Here is a 20,124-nt window from a genome sequence, read left to right as displayed (position 1 = left end):
TGGAACAACTGATTGGTCTAAGATTGGAAATGGAATATGACAAGGTTACATACTGTGACCTTATTTACTTAACTTATATGCAGAGTACATTATGTGACATGCCAGACTAGATGAATCAAAAGCTGGAATTAAGGTTGCTGAGGGAAATATCAGCAATAAAGTAAAGAATTAAGAAGCCCCTGGATGAGAGTAAAAGAGGAAAGCATAAAAGCTAGCTTAAAGCTTAACATCAAAAAAACTAAGATCTTGGCAACTCGTCCCATCACTTTTTAGTAAATAGGAGAAAAAAATGAAAGAAATGTCAGATTTTATATTCTTGGGCTCAAAAATCACTGCAGATGGTGACTGTAGCCATGAAATTTTGATGTTTGCTCCCTGGAAGGAAAGCTATGGCAAATCTGGGCAGCACGCTAAAAAGCAGTGATATAACCTTGCTGACAAAGGTTGTACAGTCAAAGCTACAGTTTTTCTAGCAGCAATGTATGGCTGTGAGAGTTGGACTATAGGGAAAGCTGAGTGCTGCAGAATCAACACTTCCAAATTATGGTGCTGGAGACTTCTGAGAGTCCCTTGGACATCAGGGAGATCAAATCAGTCAATAGGTAAAGAAATTAATTCAGACTATTTACTGGAAGGTCAAATACTGAAGCTGAAGTTTAAATACTCTGGCCACATAATGAGAAGATGGGACTCATTGGAAAAGCCCCTGACTTGGGGAAAGATTGAAGGCAAAAAGAAAAGAGGATGGCAGAGGATAAGATAAATACCGTCATGGAAACAACGAACATGAACTTGGATAGACTTCAGAAGAGAGTGGAGGAAGAAGGATCTGGCAAGCTATAGTCTATGGGGTCCCAAAGATGTATGAACTCAGCTACTTCTCATAATTGGTGTGCATGAGAAGAGTATACAAAAATGGATTAAGGTAGAGGGTGGGAGTAGGGAGCAGGCATCAGATAAACCTTACTCTTTGAGTGTTTGTTTTGTTCAGGTTGAACAGCTTCAACACAGATGGTAGCGTTAAGCGGATCACAGAGGACGAGCACCGAGGCAATCAGAGCACAGAGCCAAGGAAAGGAGGGGCTGGACCTCACTTCCACTTAGCCCAGCCTCAGTAGCAACAGAGGCTTTACCCCCCCCCCCCCCGCCCCGACCCAACCACTGCCCGCCTGGAGCATCACGGGAAGAAGGACCGGCTTTGGACCTGGGATGTGACGTAAGTATCACGTGACAACTTAGGCCAATGGTTCTCTGCTGCCCGGGAAAGTGCAAATTGGGGCACTGCGGAGGACCCGGGGAGACAAAGGGAGGAGAGCTCTTGAAAAGGGCTGGTAAGTACTCCTCGGGATCCGTCTGTCCACTCGTGTCTACTCAGTGGTTCTATCGGAAGTCAAGGGAGAAGTAATGGTTTCTGGAGTTAAAAGGATGATCTTTAGAAAAAACTACAGCTCCCAGCAGGCTGCGCGGTGGCTGGCTTCCTGCTGCGTTCTTTAGGAAGGAAGCTTGCGTTGCATTGGAGGGCTCCAGCTTGCGTCTTCTTGTCCATTTCTTGCACCTTCCCTTCCCCCCACAAATCTGAGCCCCGCATCGGTTACAAAATCAGAAAGTCTCAGCTGGAAGAGACATAACAGTTCCCCTAGGCTAGGTCGTTCACTTGAACAGAAATCCCCTCTACAATATGTGTTCAGGGGTTCTGCTTCCGCTGGGGTACCCTGAAGGTGGGGGTGGGGAGGAACCCCACTAATCCCTCCCTTACCCGGCCCATTCCTCTTTTGGACCAGCTTTAATTGTTATTTCAATGGATTGTTAAGTAGCTTCTCTTGGAGGCCCAAATCTGCCTCTCAAGGAATGCGTGAAAAAGCATTTATTGAGTGCTAAAGACTTGTGGGGCTGTGTCAATTTCTGGGGATGCAAATGCTGAAACGAAACTACCCCTGTATTTTGAGAGCTTCCATTCTGACTGGGGGAGCCTGCATTTATTCGGGAGTGGTGGGTGGGCTGAGAAGGGAGTTCCCCTTAGGCACTCTGCAGCTTTCCTCCGATGGCTTAAGCCCTGTCCCCCGGAACCTAGCAGAGCAACTTAAATCCCTAGGTACTCCATAGTGAATAGCTTCAGTTAAGCAGGATCTTTGCTTTTCTAAAGGTCGCTCAGACTTGGTGTGGCTTAAGCTATTTGTTCGAACTTTTGTGTAACAAAAGCAGGAGATCCAAGGGTGGAGTGTAAGAACCCTCAGACGTCATAAAATCTACCCCTGCCCCCCTCAATTTTGTAGAAACCCTGGGAAGTAAGTACCAGAGTAGGATTTGAGCCCCTGCTCTCTGTCCAATTTCCAGTGTGCTACACTGCCCAAATCAGCTCTCTGACTGCTTGTGTGCATACTAGTTGCTTAACCTCCCATTGTCACTTATATCACTTATAACCTAGAGATAGAGGAATAGTAGAGTAGTGATGTTGAAAGAATGCCACATTTGGATTGGGAGATCTGCTTTCCCATTCTGGCTCTGCTATTGTTTGACTTTGGGCAATTTCCCATCTGTAAAATAGAGGTAATTTCTGTAGCCTGTCCCATAAGAGTTGTTGTAAACCCTAAATGCTAAAACCTTAATGCAATTGTAAATGTTAACTATCATCTCTGTCCTTTGGGAGGCAACCAACCCCAAACCGCAAAAAAATTAACCGATATACGTTATTATTTACAAAAATGTCATAGCTGTTTACCTTCATTAGTGTGCACAGAAATGTTCAGAAGTCTGGGATAATTTCATGGAGTTTTAATAGTAAATATGCTGAATTTCAGGAAATTTGGAAATTGTACTGAAAACAGTTAAATATGCCCAAGATAACATTAAATGGCGTTACAGTGGATTTTCCTTTCCAACCATACAAGTGTCAGGAAGATTATATGGCTAAAGTCCTGGAGTGCCTACAGAAGGTGAGACATCCTTTAGAATCTTTGTTTGAGTCACAAGTTCATGTTAAGGCTGTGATTCAAAAAATACCTGATATATTATAATAATTTCTTACATATTTATTCCTCCCTTCCCCCCTTATGTAAGTTTATTTTCTATTTTATTTTAAAATGCAAAACAATAAGCCTGGAATACCAGAATGACAAAGGAGAAGTGCTTGATCAGTTGGAAGAGTTGCAGATTTGGTTCCCCTTCTCTCCCATTTCATTTATTTATTTTTCTTTGTATCTTTTGTTTTTACAATCCCTTTATTTGCAAAAGTATCCTTCTTTCCTTTCCCTCCCCTACCTAGTGAACTACCCCTTGTAAACAAATATTAAAACAGAAAGAGGAAAAAAAGAGTGGTTCAGTAAAACTTGCTAATGCATCAGTTCTGTGGATGTGCAATATTCCCCACTTGTAGTCATAGGATCGTAGTTCTATAGCTGGAGGGAACTTCAGAGGTTCATCTATTCCAATCCCAAATCCCCACCTTTGCAATGACTCAGTCAATCTATAAAAAAGAAGATCCATTTTTTTCAACTCTTCTGTGCTTCTTTCTGCATTTTAAAGTGGAATCAAGATAATGTTTTTTGTGCCTTTGCCATTAAGTTCAATTCAACAAGTATTTATTACAATTGTTTCTCTCCTTTATACTTTGTAGTATGTATTGGCTATTTATTTCTAATTTTATCTTATCTTTCACTGATACTTTTTTTAATTTCACATTTCTTTTCAAATACTTCCATCCCTACTGAACCATCCTTGGTAGCAAAGATTCAAAAAGAAATTGGGCGGGGTGGGCAGAAGCCTTTTAAAAACTAACCACCACATCAGTAATTTCTGATGGAATTTGAAATATTCCTTGTCCATAATTCTCCCATCTGAGGATTTATTCTGATTATGATGCTGGAGCTGAGATTTCCTGTGTGCTGTTAGTATCCTGCCTAGGTTTTAGCTCTGGTCAGCTGGTTTGTTTCTAACAAAATGGAGACTTGGATCCATTTCAACCCCAGCTAAGTTCACAGCTTTTGCAGAGCTGTGTTATTAGCTTCTCATTGAACCTAATGATTACAGGCATTCACATATTAGATTTATATTTAGGATTTTAGAGAAGGCAACTGTTTGAAAGCCTAAATTCAGAATTGCAAAATTATTTGTTATTTAAGGGGCCCCTAGCAAAGTATCTTACTGTTAATTTTGAGTTGAACATACCATCATAATCTTATTCAATGAAAAAAAATGTTAAAACCAAGTTAAGCTGTGATTTGTGTAACTAGTTTGAGAGTTTCAACTTAAATTGTAACATCTTAGCATTTACTTGTTTTATAAAATACTGCCTCTTGCTTCATCAGTTTTGAATTGTGAATGAAAAACTATGTATTATGTGTTTACTAAGTGTCAAGCATTGTGGATATATACACAGATATAAAAGCAACAAAAGCCTTTTGCCCTTGAAGAGCTTCCATTCTAACAGGGGAAACAATGTAGGTCAGGGTACAGCACTTTAGTCTAGAAGGTTAAGGGGATGGTGAGTGATGCCACAGGAGTAGGCTGGCATTTCCCTTCCAGAACAGGGGCAGAGTTGATTTAATCATGGTTCCCAAATTTGGGAAAGGTGTGTTTGAGGTGGCCAGACAGCTGGTGAGACTGTCAAAAGTATGTCTGGGGTATAGAGAGTGAAGAGATGCAGGTCTTAGTTTTTCCTGAAAGAGGGCTGGGTAAGGCAATCACCAGTCAGGATAGAAGTTGCAGAGGTGAAGGAGTTATAACTTCTTTCGTGTGGTTTCTGGTCTAGGCAGCAAAGCTGCTGCTGCTGTGGCCAGTAGAGGAGAAGGCCAGGGCAGCAGGAACTTAGACATGCAACATACAAGTACCTGGACAGAATGCTATAGTGAGAAAATAGAGAGTTTGTGTTTAAGCCCTAGCTTCTTGCTCTTCCAAGATATGTATGTGACTGTGGGCAAGTCATCTAACCTCTTTGAACCTCAGTTTCATTTGTAAAATGAATGCCTACCTACTCCATGCCTACTTGTTGTTGTGAGGAAAGTGCTTTGTAAACCTTAAAGTGTCATGAATATGAGTTATTAGAGTGATTCAAATAGTTGCTCTGCTTAACTTCTGTGATTAATATAGGACAACATGGCCCCTCTGACTTTGCCTTTTTAAACCTTTCCCTCATTTCCCTGGTCTTCAGAAGGTAAATGGCATTCTTGAGAGCCCCACAGGAACAGGAAAGACTCTTTGTCTTCTTTGTACCACTTTGGCTTGGCGGGAGCACTTTAAAGACACAATCACTGCTCGAAAGATCGCTGAAAGGATGCAGGGGGTGGAGCTCTTTCCTGATAGACCAATGTCATCATGGGGGAATGCTGCCACAGATGGAGATACCACAGGTACAATCTCCCCTTGCATCCACTACCCTCCAGCAGGGAATACCATCTGATAGCCCAAGCTGTTGTTGTTGTTGTTGTTGTTGTTGTTGTTTGTCTTTTGTTCTTGAAGAGGACCGTGACATCAGGAAGGTGATGCCATGACTTGTAAATGAATTGGATTTAAGTGAGGAAGAGCTGTGCAAAGTCACCAGCCTCACTTTCTCCTCCAGTGTCATCTGGGTTCAGTGGGAAGATATCTACCTCAAGCTAGAGAAGAAATGAAGGAGATTCAAGACTGAGATGCATGTTCTCCCATTCTCTATCTTTTGAACTCAGGTCCTCCTGACATCAGGGCCAGTGTACCATCCACTTCACCACCTTTTGAACAAAAGGGATGTGAGAGTGTTTGTGGCTGTCTCATTTCTCATTACCCTTTCTGAGCTTAAACCTGGGATTAGAACATTTTCTCTTATGGCAGTGAAACTATCTACTTATCTCATTTCCAATAGATTATCCTAGGTTGTATAATTCTCCACTATCTATGGAAGAGAGGGAGTTGTTATCTGAATGCCAATTTTGTTAAAAATAAATGTGTTATCTTAGGCTATTCCTTGTGTAATTATTTTATTTTTGCCTCCTCTGCCTCACTCCACACTTTGTCAGCATACTACACTGATATTCCGAAGATCATTTATGCCTCCAGAACCCATTCTCAGCTCACTCAGGTCATCAGTGAGTTAAGGAACACTACTTACTCGTAAGTATATCAGTAAACATAAGAATATAATAAATATGGAGAGGAGAAGGTCTTAGTGTCCAAAGAGCTGAACCAGTCCCCAGAAATGGATGAGTTTTTAATGTTTTTTAAATTTCAGTATTGAATGCCATTTTCTTTTGAGAAATGATTTCGTTTTCCACATTGCATGCATTTTACTTTCTCTTCTTACTCATCTCCGTTCATCTTCCCTGAGTTAGAGGAGTGGCCCAATCTATCTACCCTTATTTTCTTTAATGGGTTGAAAGTCTGGAGCCAAGATGAATACCTGGCATCATGTTTCAAGACACTTTCTCATGTTAGGAGTAAGGAGGAACTCAGATGCTTAGGTCAGGGTTCAATATGCATTTTTTCCTCTGTACACTTCCATGTTCCCGATCTTGCTTGTTGTAATTCTTTGACTCCATCACCACTTCAAGCAGAGCAAGCCTTTTGCACTCTGAGTTCTTGAGGGAATAGCTCTCTGCATGGTAGGGATTTTGATTAGAACTCACAAAAGAAGATTCATTTATATATCCTTATCTCCTGCCTCTTACTAGGCTCCTAAATGGAGGTCATTATTGTGTAACACTTGAGCATCATTTTCCCTCTCTGCCTCTTCACCCCATTCCACTCTTCCACCCAGTTTAAGAAATCTACCAAATCTACCCCACTGAATCTTCTTTAACAAAACTTCCTGGATTAGAGGAGGATTTAAGGTGATCCATTTAAGATGGAAAAGGGCCGCTCAGTGGCCCATGTAAATAACCATAACCATTTCAGTATAGCTTTTAAAAAGCTAAAACATTTCTATTCTGAACTTTTCAAACACCAAATTAAATTGGCATTTTTTAAAGCATTTTTAGAACCAAAAAAAGAAACTGTACTTGAAACTTCAGATCTCTCTTATACAGAGTTTGCTTTTCTTTTTGAGTATCTAATAAATTCATCCTAAGGCTTTCAAAGCTGTACTGTCCACCTGTCTTTCTTTCTGGTCTTCCTCCTATACCTTTATAGCTAGCTACCCTGTCTATGCTTGTTCTTTGCATGTGTCCAATTTCTGTCTGAGCCATGTCTTTTGCAGTCTGTTTTGTGAACTTCTTTTTTCCTACTAACTGTACATTATTTTTAAACAGACCAAAGGTGTGTGTACTGGGCTCTAGAGAGCAGCTGTGTATCAACCCTGAAGTGAGGAAGATAGAAAGTAACCACGTACAGGTAGGAACTTGGCATTTTCTATGCTGGACTTTGTGTCTTCATTGTTTCCACTTTATATGTCCTTTCCATTTGCTTACAACTCATCAGGAAGTTGGGCAGTATTTTCTGAATGCGTATTGGGGACTTTCTTTATTCTGTTCAGTGGTGTTGCCCTCAACTTAACTGCCCCAGAGGAGAGTCTCTCCTCTTTCATTTCCATCGTCCACCCAGCTGCCAAAGCAGTTTTTCCAAAGCACAGATCTGACCGTGTTTCCCCCCTCCCTTAATAAACTCCAGGTGTAGCCAGTTGCTTTTAGGATCAAGTACAAATTCTTCTGTATGCCATTTAAAGCCTTTCACAACCTGGCTCTAACCTACTTTTTCAGGCTTATTACACTTTTATCAATCAATAAGCATTTATTGAGTGCCTGTTGTGTGCCAAGCACTGTATTAGGCACTGGAGATACAAAATAATAATAATAACATTAATAAAATTGTCCTTACTCTCAAGAGCTTATATTCTATTGATGAAGACTATCTGTACACATTTAAATATATTCAGAAGAAATTCAAAGTAATTTGAAGTAATTTAAGTAATTTAAATAGAAGGCACTAGCAGTTAGGGGGACCAGGTTGGCTTCTGTGTAGAAGTTGCTCAGTCAAGCTGACTATTAAAGAAAAAAGATGATTCTAAAAGTTAGGAGAAAAGAGAGTACAGTGTGTTCCAGGCATGGAGGGTGGCCATGGGAACAGACAAGGGAGGGTTGTGTGTGAGGGAATGGCAACAACACAGGTTTGCTTGGACTATAGAATATGGGAAGGGAGGTGATGCACATATAATAAGTCTGGAAAGGTGGGTTGGTGCCAGGTTGCCAAAGGCTTTAAAATCCCAACAGCAGCATTTATATTTCATCCTAGAGGCAGTGGAGACCTGCTAGAGTTTATGGAGTGGGGAAATGACATGGTCAGACCTGTGCTCAAGGAAGGTCACTTCGGCAGCTCTGGAGGTTATGTTGAAAAGAATAAAGAATTGTGAGAGGAAGAACTATTAGGTGGCCATTATAATAGCTCAGTTAAGAGTTAATGAAACTAAAAAAAAAGAATGTTTAAAAAAAAACCTCAATGGGGTGGGGGTGTGGTTGGAGGAAGAGAGAATTTGGAACCCAAAATTTTTTAAAATGAATATTTAAAAAGTAATAAGAATTTAAAAGTCTTTCTAAAAAGTTAATGAGGGATTGAACTACAGGGGTAGTTGTGTGAATAGTGAGAAGGGGATAGATGTAAGATATTGTGGAGATAGAAACAATGAAATTTAGAAACAGATGTGATAATGTGGGGTAAGGAAGAGTAAGGAGTCAGGAATAATGCTGAAGTTGTGAGTATGGGGAACCGAATGGGTAACAAAAATACTTTTGACAGAAATGGGGAAATTTGGGGACAGGGTGAGTTTGAGGAGAAAGATAATGAGTTCTGTTTTGGATGTGTTGACCTTGAGGTATCTGTAGGCCTTCCATTTTGAAGTGTCCATTAGGCAGTTGGTGTTTTGGGCCTGGAGCTCAGGAGAGAGATTTGGACTGGATATATAGATCTGGAAATCATTTTTAAAGAGATGATAAATTCATGGGAATTTATGTGGTCACCAGGGGAGAGAGTAGGGACAGAAGGGGGGGAGGACCAAGGGGGAAGGGAAAAGAAAAGAAGAAACAGGCCAGAGAATTTGAAGTAAACCCATAATTAGAGAGTGCGATATGAATGATAATCCATCAAAGGCAACTGAGAAGACCAGTTGGGGAGGTAGGAAGAAAGCTAGGAGAGAGCACTGTTAGGATAATTCATAGAAGAGTATCCAGAAGGAAAGCAGCATCTGCAGAGAGATCAAGAAGGATTTAGATTGAGAGGTGACCAACAGATTTTGTGGGTCTGGTCACTTTGGAGATAACATCAGTTGATTGATAACATCAGAAGCCAGGTTTCAAAGGTTGAGAAGGGAAGTGAGAGGAGTAGAAAGGGAGGCTATGAATATCAGCAGACATTTCTAGTAGTTTGGTCAAGAAAGGGTAAAGATACATAGGATGATAGCTTTAGGGGGTGGTAAGGTCTAGTGAAGGTTTTTTCAGGATGGGGAAGACTTGACCATATTTGTAGTTAGTAGGGGAGGAACTGGTAGAAATGGAGAGATTTAAAAATTAGCTGGAGGATAACATTTTAGGGAGCTGGAGAAGACAGAAGGGAATGGGATCAAGTGCACATGTAGGGTTGGCTTTGGCAAGAAAAAACTGCCATCAATCTCATCGTCAGAGATTAGAGTAAAGGAGAGAATGTAGGATGATGTCAGAGGATTTTGTTGTGAGGACATGGAGAAAAGAAGGGCCTCAAACTAATGGCCTCTCTTTTTTCAATAAAATAGGAGGTGAAATCCTTACCTGAGGTTTGGGGGTAGGTGGGGGCTGGAGGGCAGGGAAGGGGAGGTTGGGAAGGAAGGGAAGAAAGGTGGTATGATACATTTGAAACAAGAAAGTTTGGATGGTCCCGAGGAGCGGGATAGTGAATCACTTAGGAATTAAAGAATTGCTTTGCTGCACGGAGGGTCCATTTGAGGTAAGACAAGCTGAATTTGTAGTGGACCCAGCTGGTTCTTTGTCCAGCTCCTTTCAGCAGCATGTGAAGAAGAGCAGAGGAAACATAGGGTAGGAATGATGCAGGGTTGGTGCTTGGCAAGGCATGAATGGAAGTAGAAGAGGGAAAGGGATTTGGGAGTAGAAGATAAAAGAGAGTAGAACAGGGTTGAGATTGTGAAGGAAGGGAAGCAAAATCAGAGTGGGGTAAGAGCCTGAGGAAGTACTGACGGGTGGAGGGGATTGGAGATTCTGATCAGGACAAAGAATAGGTTTAGGAGGGTAAGGTACAAAGAAAGACAGAATGATAAGGAGAATTATGATCAGATAGAAGAATGCATTTGATTATGGAATTGGAACATTGGATGAGGGAGAAACCCAAGCTGTGATCATCTCTGTGTGTGGCTGAGACATCTTTGCTGATTCCCTAGTTGCTGGTGCCTGTTCCTTAAAATTACCTTGTTTTTCTTTTGTATAACTTCTGTGCATCATGTTTCTTTTGATAGATTGTAAACTTTTTGAGGGCAGGGACTGTTTGATTTTTGTCTTTGTATATTCTAGTACATAATAAGCATTTAACAAATGCTTGCTGATTAATTGATAGTTTTAGGCCTAGATTTCAGCAGTACTTACTGTCTTTATTCCCAGTTCTTGAAACTGGATAGGATTATGGTTGAGGTGAGGAATCCATGCTCACCTCTCTTTGTTCTGCTTTTTCTGGTATTGTGATATGAAGGTAGCCCAAGGTAAGTCATTGCTCCTAGAATCATAGTCTCTGAAGTGACTTTAGAGAAGTGATCTTAGAATTCATCTAGTCTAATCCCCTTGACAGCAACCACACAAGGAGCCATCCAGCCTCTGCTGAATGTGTCCTGTGGTGGGGAATTCACTTCCCATAAGACAGTCTCCTGGCCAGTGACTGCTGGTCAATAGGCCTCTGACTCAGTGCAGAAACTCTAACTAGCAACTATCTATTAGAGCAAGGAAGAACAAAATTGGGAGCACAGCACCCCAACCAGTTGGTATCCAACTAAACTGATTTTTGTCGTTTACATCTTCCATAACAAAACTTTTCTTTTGTCTTCTGGGCACATTGACTCTTCAGATGAATACACAAATATATTTTATTTTCCAGATCCATGTGTGTCGAAAGAAGGTGTCAACTCACTCTTGTCATTTCTACAACAATGTGGAAGGTAAATAAGAACATCCTCAGCTTCTTTGGAAGAGGCATTGAGGAAGAATGATATAAAATATGAGTTTACATGGCCTACTTCTTAAGGACTCACCTGCTTCCCTTGTAGGTGCTCTACTGGATGGAGCCAAGTACTAACAATTAGGATTCCAGGGTTTTATTTCTGACTCTGACCATAAATAGTCCAGTTCATGGGACTTGCCCTTTGGCCACATAGGGATAATAATCAGAGATGTGTGTTTGAATGATTGTTATGACTTCTAATTACTCCGGAATTCCTATAAGGGAGTTATTCCAAATAGACCCTAATGTAGGTAGGTAGGTAATCCTTGCCATGGTTTAATATTGGTATTCTTCTGTCATGACCTGAAGGGTAGTTCAGATTCTCCCTTGAAATTTTGGCATTCTTTTGATTATTTGTCCAGTAGCATTCAGACTGGTTCCAATGAGCAGGAAATCAATGAGAAAGTACTTGTAAAACATGGCCTCTTAAAGCAAGTCATTGATCGTCAGGATCAGTGCCATCAGATGGTGATGAATTGAGTACTGTTAACTGGACCGGTTCTAGAGTTAGGCAGCCAGTTGTGGTCCTTGGAGTTCAGTATTTATCATATTTCCTCAACAGCAGATGACCTTGGGTTCATTTTGTTACATTAGGAACATTAGCAAACTGTGCTAAAGGTAAAACTCTCATCTGTATTAATAACAGTGACTCACATTTATATGGCTCTTTAAAGTTTACAAAGCACTTTGCTAATGGCCACTGTTAGGTAAGTAATGGAAGTCTCATTCTCATTTTATAGATGAGGACACAGACTTAGGAGGAAGAGGTAATTTGTAAAATAAACTTTTAGCTGGGGAAAAGTCAGCTGTCTCATGTGAAAAAATGTTGCGGTTGTGCTGCTTTTCCTGTGCTAGAAAGGATACAGGATTTCCTTTTAACACCTTGATATTTTACATATTCTCCCCAAATGGTCATATGTCGTTTTCTGTCTGGTGCCTCTGAAATAATCCTCAAATCATCCATATTTCTAAATACCCTGGTCTGTTGCACAGTGGCAAGCTATTCCATTGGGATAGAAGGGCACAATGGGGAATTATCCAATTGCATAGTTTAGATAACATCCAGAACAAATGTATGCCCCAGAAAGGAAAAAGTGAATATTCTCAGGCCTGGAGCAGCCACACCAAAAGTTCCATTCCTTTTCTTTTAAGATGCAGTGTCTTGTTAACAAAGAAATTTAATGGTTGCTAGAGCTGCATCACATAAAAGAACAGTTTTAAAAAGAAAAAAATAGTTAAGTATTCATTGGTATCTTTAGAATTGAATGGTTGCTTGAAATCAACCATATTTATATTTATTTATTACGTCCTATTACATTTTGTTGCCACTTGTATTCTTAGTAGGCTTGTTTTACCACTCTCTTGAGGATAAAACCCAATCATGGCAGGCAGCCTCAAAAAGGCTAGAACACTAGGAAGGATAAAACTCTTCCAATTGTCTTGTTTTCCATGTATTTAACTTTGTAAGTTGTTTTAAATCTCTTAGGAAGTAGATGCAATACAAATTCTAGATATGGAAAATGTTTTCCTAATTAAAACCTGGCAGTTCTATCACTGGAATCTGTTTTAAGAGCCCTGTTATTCTATCCACAACCTATTAGATCTCAAATGGCCATGTCTGTCTTTGCAAGACCTTGGGAGCCTTACTGGAGCTTTCTGGCACTCCTAGGGTTAGTTGGGAGTTTGGATGAGTTTTTGGTGACTCGCTGCTGCCATCTAGTCTGGGACTTCTTTCTCCTGGGCTGCAGCCTTTTGAGAGTGGCCTAATGTTCGTCATCCTTCCCCCTTCCTGTGTCACTACAACCACAAAACCTCTAGGCCTGTTCTTGCTATTCTACTGTGAATAAATAGGTTAACTGAAGTTAACTAAATCATTCACTCTGGGTCCCCATCTTCCGTGAATAAATGTGATTGTTGTCTGAGGCTCAGCTTGAGCTTAGTAGATATGTATCAAGCCAAGTTGGTAGTTAAGTAATTTATCCAGGGTCACAGAATTAGTAAGGTCAGATTTGAACTCAGATCTTCCTGATTCCAGGCCCAGTGTACTATCTACTTTGCCACTTAGCTACCTTACCGTTACCAAGCCTTACCCTTTTACCTGTTCAAGCAGTCTTCTTCCATCTTGTCTCCTCCAACAGATTGCCCCTTCCAGCATCCCTGCTTTTTCACTTATTTTATTTTTTATTTTTTTAATAATTTTTTTATTAATTTATTTTTCGTTTTCAACATTCACTTCCATGAGTTTTTGAGTTGAATTTTTTCCCTCTCCCTCCACAGACAGTGTACAATCTGTTTATCACTTATTTTCAATCTCTTCCTGTCTACTGGCCCATTCACTACTGCCTAAAATAACATGCTTACGTCTTCTCCATCCTGAAAAAACCCTCACTTGATCCTACCATCCCTACTATCATCCTTTATCTCCTCGGCCTTTTGTAGGCAAGTCCTCAAAAAGTCCAAGTACAATAGGTGCCTCCACCTTCTCTCCTCTCACTCTCTTCATAACCCTTATAATCTCGTGATCTCTGTCTTTTGCTTCTTTTTGTATTCCCAGAGTTTATAGTGGTGTCTGACACATAGTAGGCATTTAATAAATGTGCATTGATTGATTTATTGTGAAAAGAGGAAATTGAGGCCAGAAAAGGGGGGGTACACTAGGAGAACAGGGAGGGAGGAGGGAATGATTGGAGGTCACAGTGAGGCAGAACAGTAGACTACAGAGAAACGAGCAGAAGGAGAAATGGGACATTATGATCACAGAATGCATTTCAGTCGGGATTAGAGAGATGTAATGTTTTGAGTGCTGATGAAGGCTAAAGTGGGGGCCCCATCCCTGGGGATGGCTGAGATTAAAGTGGAGAGGGAGCTCAGGAGAGTTGAAGACAGTGATGAACTGAGGCCAGGAAAAGGAAACAGAATAGAGAGGATTTTACCTTGGCAAGAGAAGAGCTCTGAGTTGTAGAGGTTGGGGGAGCAGGAGGTAGGAATTTGCTAGCCATAGGGAAACAGACCAGTGGAAAGGGCATTCATTCAGGTGGTCAGTAAAGGTGATGGGAGGGTTAATGATAATGGTGATTGGGAAGGATGTATAATGGAGATAGTTGTGAATCTTGGGCAAAATGCTACCGGGCACCTTCATGATAGAGACAAACTGATTTTGGTAGAGCCTTGTGATAAAGGAGGCCCAGGCATCCCCTAGCCACTTCACATCATTGCGGCAATGGAAGCAGGATGTCCTCCTTCCTCAGCAGCAGCCCCCACCACCCCACCCCATCCCTGCCCCCAGCCTCCTCAGACAGTCAATAGTGATGAGAGATTGATGGTGCTGTTTTTTTTTATATCCTTAATACTGGGTGATAAGCAGTGATAGAGGGCACAATTGCCAGGGATTGAGGAGGCCTCCAGTCCCAGTCCTTGAGAACAGCCAGGGCTGGAACTCCAGACTTCCAGGGTTGAGTGACAAAGGCCACAGTATATGCTGGGGCAGGGATATCTGTGTCAAGAGTTCCTTGTTTGGTCTAAACAGTGGTTACCTCTACCTACCTACCCTGGCCTTTGGTGGTGGTGAATGAGGGATGAAGGCTCTGCATTAGTTTAACCAATATTTAAGACCTATTCCCCTAAGCCATTATTTCCAACCTTTTTCATTTTATCTTATTCCTTTAGATTTGCTGGGATGTACTAGAGTACATTTTCTTCCTTACTCCTTCATCAGTACCACCTTGTTCAGCCTCCGTACACATACACACACACACCTACACACCTACTATCCGTCTTCTTTCCCACAATAGTTGTGTATTCCTGGCAGCCCTGATGCCATCTAGGCCAGCCATAATAGTAGGAAATATCAGAGACTAGATTTCCTGATCAAAAATGGCAAAGGGAAACCATTGTAGAACATGTGCCTAGGATGTCCTTGACAAGGATTGGTTGGGAAGCTCCACCTCTCTCCTCCCCCTCTCTCCTCCCCCTCTCTCCTCCCCCTCTCTCCTCCCTTCCTTGACTCTCTTTGCCTCCTCTGGTCCTAATCCACATAGTCGTGGTGGAAATATAAAAGACCAGTGAAATTGTTCATAAGAAAACCACAGGAGGGAGAAGCAAAGGAGCTGGAATCCCCAGTGAATGCTTTTCTTGGTTGAAGGTTGATTGTTCTCAAAAGGATGCTGACAGTTTTTGATACTGTGCTGAAAAATGCAGAATGATTGTGGCCTAGAATTAAATAGCTCCTCTGCAGGAACTCTTGATATATACTTACTGGTGCTTCCCAGTTCTCTTCATAACTTCCTTGGAAGGCCTATACTAGGCATTTGGTTGAGGAAACCACAGCACATAGAGTAAATGAACTGTTTGAGGCCATCATCTAGTTTAGGAAAGGCCTTGGCTCCAAGGCTCCTGATGTCCTCACTGGATAATTCTACTTTCTACCTATTGTGGCTGGCCTGGGTGACATCAGGGCTACCAGGAATGCCCCCTCCAGCCAGCTAAAGGAATCTGTAGAGACCTCATCCCCAGGAGCCATTGCCTCTGGGTAGCTATCCATAGCAGTGGTTAAGGGGAGGCCAGCTGGAGAAAGCATATAGCTGCCTTTCTTTTGCCCCACTCCTTGAATTTTACTTCTCTTGATGCTCAGGCTACAGACAAGCCCCTAAACCAGCTCCAGCCAGACTTGCTATTGCTAGGGAGAAAAAAAACCTTTGCCAATCATAAATCTAAAAGTCCTTGCTGAGCCAGTGCTTGAGCTCTGGGCCTCAGCATAGGAAAGCCAGCCTCTCAGCTTTCTGGGAAGCTGCCTAGCATCAGCAGTGTTGGCTGAAGACCAGAAAGGGGTGGAATGGGGAGGGGCCAGGAGGCAGCTGAGTCAGTTGTTGGAAATGTAAATATCAGGAGATTTCAGTGCATGCAGAAATCAGCACAAAACAGATAGGGGAGAAACAGCCAAAGAAGATGGGGGTGCTGATAGGAAAAGAGACCACAAGATGGAAAAGGAAGGGGAGGGATAAAAGAGTATCAGAGAATTGTTTAGCTTCCTATTCAGTCTCTTGAAAGATAAATTGGGAGTATATTAAGGAACCAGGAAGGTTTAAGTCAAAGGCACTAAGAAATGGTTTGTTTTTTTTTTGTCATGTCACCTTTCTACATCTGTTGAGGAACCTTCCTGGAGAACTTCCTGTGGCTGTCAACTATGCAGCCCAAGGCTGCTTTTCTGTAACGAGCCTTGGCTACTCCATTCCTACTCACCTGGCCCATTTAGCAGCTGTAATTATGAAAGCTGACGGACACCTGTTGCATGTTGCAAGAGGATTTTTGTCATTGAATTCTTTCTAAAATTCTTTATAGCTTACCCATAGCTCTTGGTTTGCTTATTTCCAGCTCCTCCTGCACCTTTCTGTTGTGAATTCTTTCCTTTTGTTCCTCTGTAGTCAGTCATCTTTACATTTACAAATCATTCAACAGTTCAAGCCAGATCAGTTTTCTATTCTTAAGTGCTTAAAAGCTTAGATTTGACCAGTTGGACCCGGGGTTGTTTTTGCAAATCACTTGAGGTTTCTAGAGTGGAAGCATAGGCTTTTAGAGTTGTCGGGAAGACTGTAACATGGACCACAGTGTTCCTGGTCTTGTGCCTTTGGCTCCCTTCTTAAATGTTGAGCTTCTTATTAAAGGTACCTCTCAGTGAGTCTATTTTATTGGAACAAGCTTGGTGCCCATGGCCTGATGGTTCTGGTGTTACAGAAACACTCCCATATTCCAGCTCACATTTGCATGTATGAGCCATCTGAACTAACTTGTCAGTCCCCAGCAAAAGCAAGTGATTTAAGGCAGCTAGGTGGTGCAGTGGATAGAGCACTGGCCCTAGAGTCAGGAGGACCTGAGTTCAAATCCAGCCTCAGACACTTGATACTAACTAGCTATGTGACACTAGGCAAGTCACTTAACCCCATTACCTATTCCCCACCCCCCAAAAAAAAATCACAAAAGGGAGTGATTTGGAACAAGGACAGTCATGTTTGATCTTCCAGTTCCTTGCCAGGTAGAGAGAACTGTTTTCAGAAAGCAATTTTAGGTGTTAATCCTTTTGATTTTAGGATTTTTAAAAGATGGCTCTTCTTGCTCCTGTTTTAGCTGCTTCTTTGATTAGTTGATCTTAAATTATAAGGGGAAAAAAGCATACCCTGGGGAGTTTGCCAGCCAGGGTTAAACAATAACTCTTAATAGGAAGGCTTTGTGTTGGTCTCTGGCTGAGCTCTAGTACACAGCATGCCAATTGGCTGCTGCTGTTGCTATGGTGCTGCTGAATGGATACCTTCTCTCCTCTTTCTGCCTTGTCTCTGCCTTTCCCTAATGTCCCTGTTCTGGGAACCTTAGAGATGTTTTGGGCCCATCATGCTCTGGAGGAGCAGAGGGATTTTTTTTTTTAGTGAGAGCAGGGCTCATGTAGGAGGTAACAAGTGTTTGCTTATTCTTGTCATTGGAATTAAGATTCTAGTACTTGGTTGTCGAATGGACCAAACCAGAGAACTCACTGATATAAATGCTTGCTACTGTTGTGGCAAGGAAATGCCTGGAAAGCCTATGCCACATTTGTGCAGAGAGGACTGTTATTTTAAAGGGCTTAGTCTGTCTAAGGACTTCTACTCAGAAAATGATTGAATAGGTAGTAGTATGGTTAATGCACCTTCTATATATTGGTACCTTCTCGTAAATGTCAGCCCCCACTAAAGGGCCTATATTGACTCAGAAGCTGTGTTCCATATGAGACTTTTCTCCTTGAATCCCTGGCAGTTTAACATAAAAGTTTTGATGCCTAGTTTCCATTGCCAGCAAGGAAAACTAGCATTTTTAGGTGGCTTAACTACAGCACTATTCTCCCAGATGTAGAACTTTCTCAGTTCAGAACTTTTGATCCTGCACTTGGCCTGGGATAATCACCACCTATTGGCTGTGGTAGAGGAAGGTGAGAGTAAAGATAACGGGGTCAGAGTCACTGAATCAGCCTTCTTATCTCATCACCGAACTTTATCAAGGTCCTCCCCCCACCCCAGACTGTTTGAAATTATTACATAATCTAATAAATCTTACCACTCTGCAGGATTTTTCTAAGGTTTGTTCTTGGCTTCTCCATCCTGATTTTGTCCCTTTTCTTAGACTAAATGGATCTCTACTGGGTTGACCCTTACTGCACTTTCCCCCCTGCTCTTGTTTATCTTTTGTTTTTCATGTCATGGGCTTTTAGTTTCTTTGTTCTCCTTGTGGCAAGCCAGTTTCTCTGCTAGGTTGTTCCTCCTTAGGTCCCTTTTGTATTCCCTGGCTTTGTTCCACAGTACGTGCAATACTCAGGCTTGGGACAGTAGGGAGCTTATGCATTGTCACGCCGCTGTGTGGCCAATCTCATCTTATTGATCCTTTTAGCTCTGGTTTGTGTTAGCCACAGATTTTGATTGTCCCTTAAACTCTTCTATGTTGTATTGCTTCTGAACCTGATTTTTTCTTTTTATGTTTAAAGACACCAGAATTTATTTTAATTGGTAAGAGAGGACAAATCAAGGCGTGAATTATCTGCATATTGCAGCCTAACAGCTCATTCTGACTGATGACTGTCTTTAGAGGTTTGTTTGAATTGAGATTATGCAAGAACAACAGTCCATTGCAACTGCTGTCTTCGTGATCGTTTAAAAAGGAGGTGAAGGTTATCTGTCAGGTTGAGTGAGGGATTTTCAGTTGTGTTTCAGATGTGTCCAGCTCTTCAGATGTGACTCCATTTGGGTTTTTTGTTGTTGTTGTTTTTGGCAAAAATACTGGAGTGGTCCTTCTCCACCTCATTTTACAGAAGAGGAAACTGAGGTAAACAGGATTAAGTGACTTGTCCAAGATCACATGGCTAGTAAGTGTCTGAGGCCACATTTGAACTCACGAAAATGAGTCTTCCTGACTCCAGGCTTGGCACTCTGCTCACTGAGCCACCTAGCTGCCTTGAGTAAGGGATGGTGACAGGGAAAAAGATAGGTCTGTTTACCTTCCAGGAATCTCTGAGTGAGCTACTTTTCTATTATCTACTCCATCCCATAAGGCTAAATAATACCACAGCCTGTGGGCATTCGTGCTCAGCCCCCTTTGATATCTTTTGGTATTCCTGCCTCCCCAGGCTTTGACACCAGGCAGTTTGTCTTGGGGATGGACGTAAGAACCAGCTAGCTATTCTGCTTCTGTTGGTACCCTGAAAAAAGATTGGCTTTGTGTCCTCACCTGATTGACATCTAACTGTGAGTTTTGGTGTAGATAATACAGCCTAGGATGGGAGGACTCATGCTAAGGTATAGGGTGTGTCTATTCTTTGTTCCCACCAACTTTCACTGATGCTCCCTAGACTTTCCCAAGGGAGTTACAATTGTGCTGACAGTCTACAGTGTGCCAGGTATTGTATTTTTGCCATAAATATTATCCCAGAGCACTCTGCTATTGGGAAGCTATACTACCCAGCTTATGGAATGATCTCTGTCTTTGGGGCTTGAGGATTGATTCAAGAACTCATGAAATCTTTATGTGAAAAATAGACTTTTAACTATGCCCAAAGAGCTATAAAACTGTGCATACCCTTTGACCCAACAATACCACTCCTAGGTCTGTATCCCAGAGATCATACAAATGGAAAATTAGCCATGTGTACAAAAATATTTATAGCAGCTCTTTTTTGTGGTGACAAAGAATTAGAAATTGAAGGGATGCCCATCAGTTAGAGAATGACTGAACAAGTTGTAGTATATGAATGTAATGGAATACTGTTGTGCTCTAAGAAATGATGAGCAAGAAGACTTCAGAAAAACCTGGAAAGACTTCTATGAACTGATGCTGAGTGAAATGAGCAGAACCAGGCAATGTTGTACACAGCAACAGCCATATTGTGTGATGACTAACTTTGATAGACTTAGCTGTTCTTAGCAATGCAAAGATCTTTTTGTTGCAAAGGCAACTCCAAAAGAC

The 20,124-nt window shown here is 41.6% G+C and overlaps 1 protein-coding gene across 4 annotated transcripts in view; it reads left to right on the top strand.

The window, feature by feature from the left end:
• The first annotated feature begins 1,246 nt into the window (after positions 1–1,246).
• The window catches only part of RTEL1 (regulator of telomere elongation helicase 1), a 94,529-nt gene continuing 75,651 nt past the window's right edge, over positions 1,247–20,124 (top strand). For all 4 annotated transcript variants that reach the window (XM_027849854.1, XM_027849868.1, XM_027849862.1 and 1 more), the window contains exons 1-6: positions 1,247–1,331; positions 2,799–2,933; positions 5,147–5,345; positions 5,988–6,081; positions 7,215–7,296; positions 11,026–11,086. In XM_027849854.1, the coding sequence (XP_027705655.1) occupies positions 2,832–2,933; positions 5,147–5,345; positions 5,988–6,081; positions 7,215–7,296; positions 11,026–11,086 (538 nt within the window). In that variant the 5' untranslated portion in view covers positions 1,247–1,331; positions 2,799–2,831. The remainder of the gene's footprint in view (positions 1,332–2,798; positions 2,934–5,146; positions 5,346–5,987; positions 6,082–7,214; positions 7,297–11,025; positions 11,087–20,124) is intronic.

Source organism: Vombatus ursinus, unplaced genomic scaffold (genome assembly GCF_900497805.2).
Source record: "Vombatus ursinus unplaced genomic scaffold, bare-nosed wombat genome assembly UNPS02000580.1, whole genome shotgun sequence".
NCBI lineage: Eukaryota > Metazoa > Chordata > Mammalia > Diprotodontia > Vombatidae > Vombatus > Vombatus ursinus.
The sequence above is the reverse complement of the archived record's forward strand: the minus strand, read 5'-3'. Positions and strand labels throughout refer to the sequence as shown.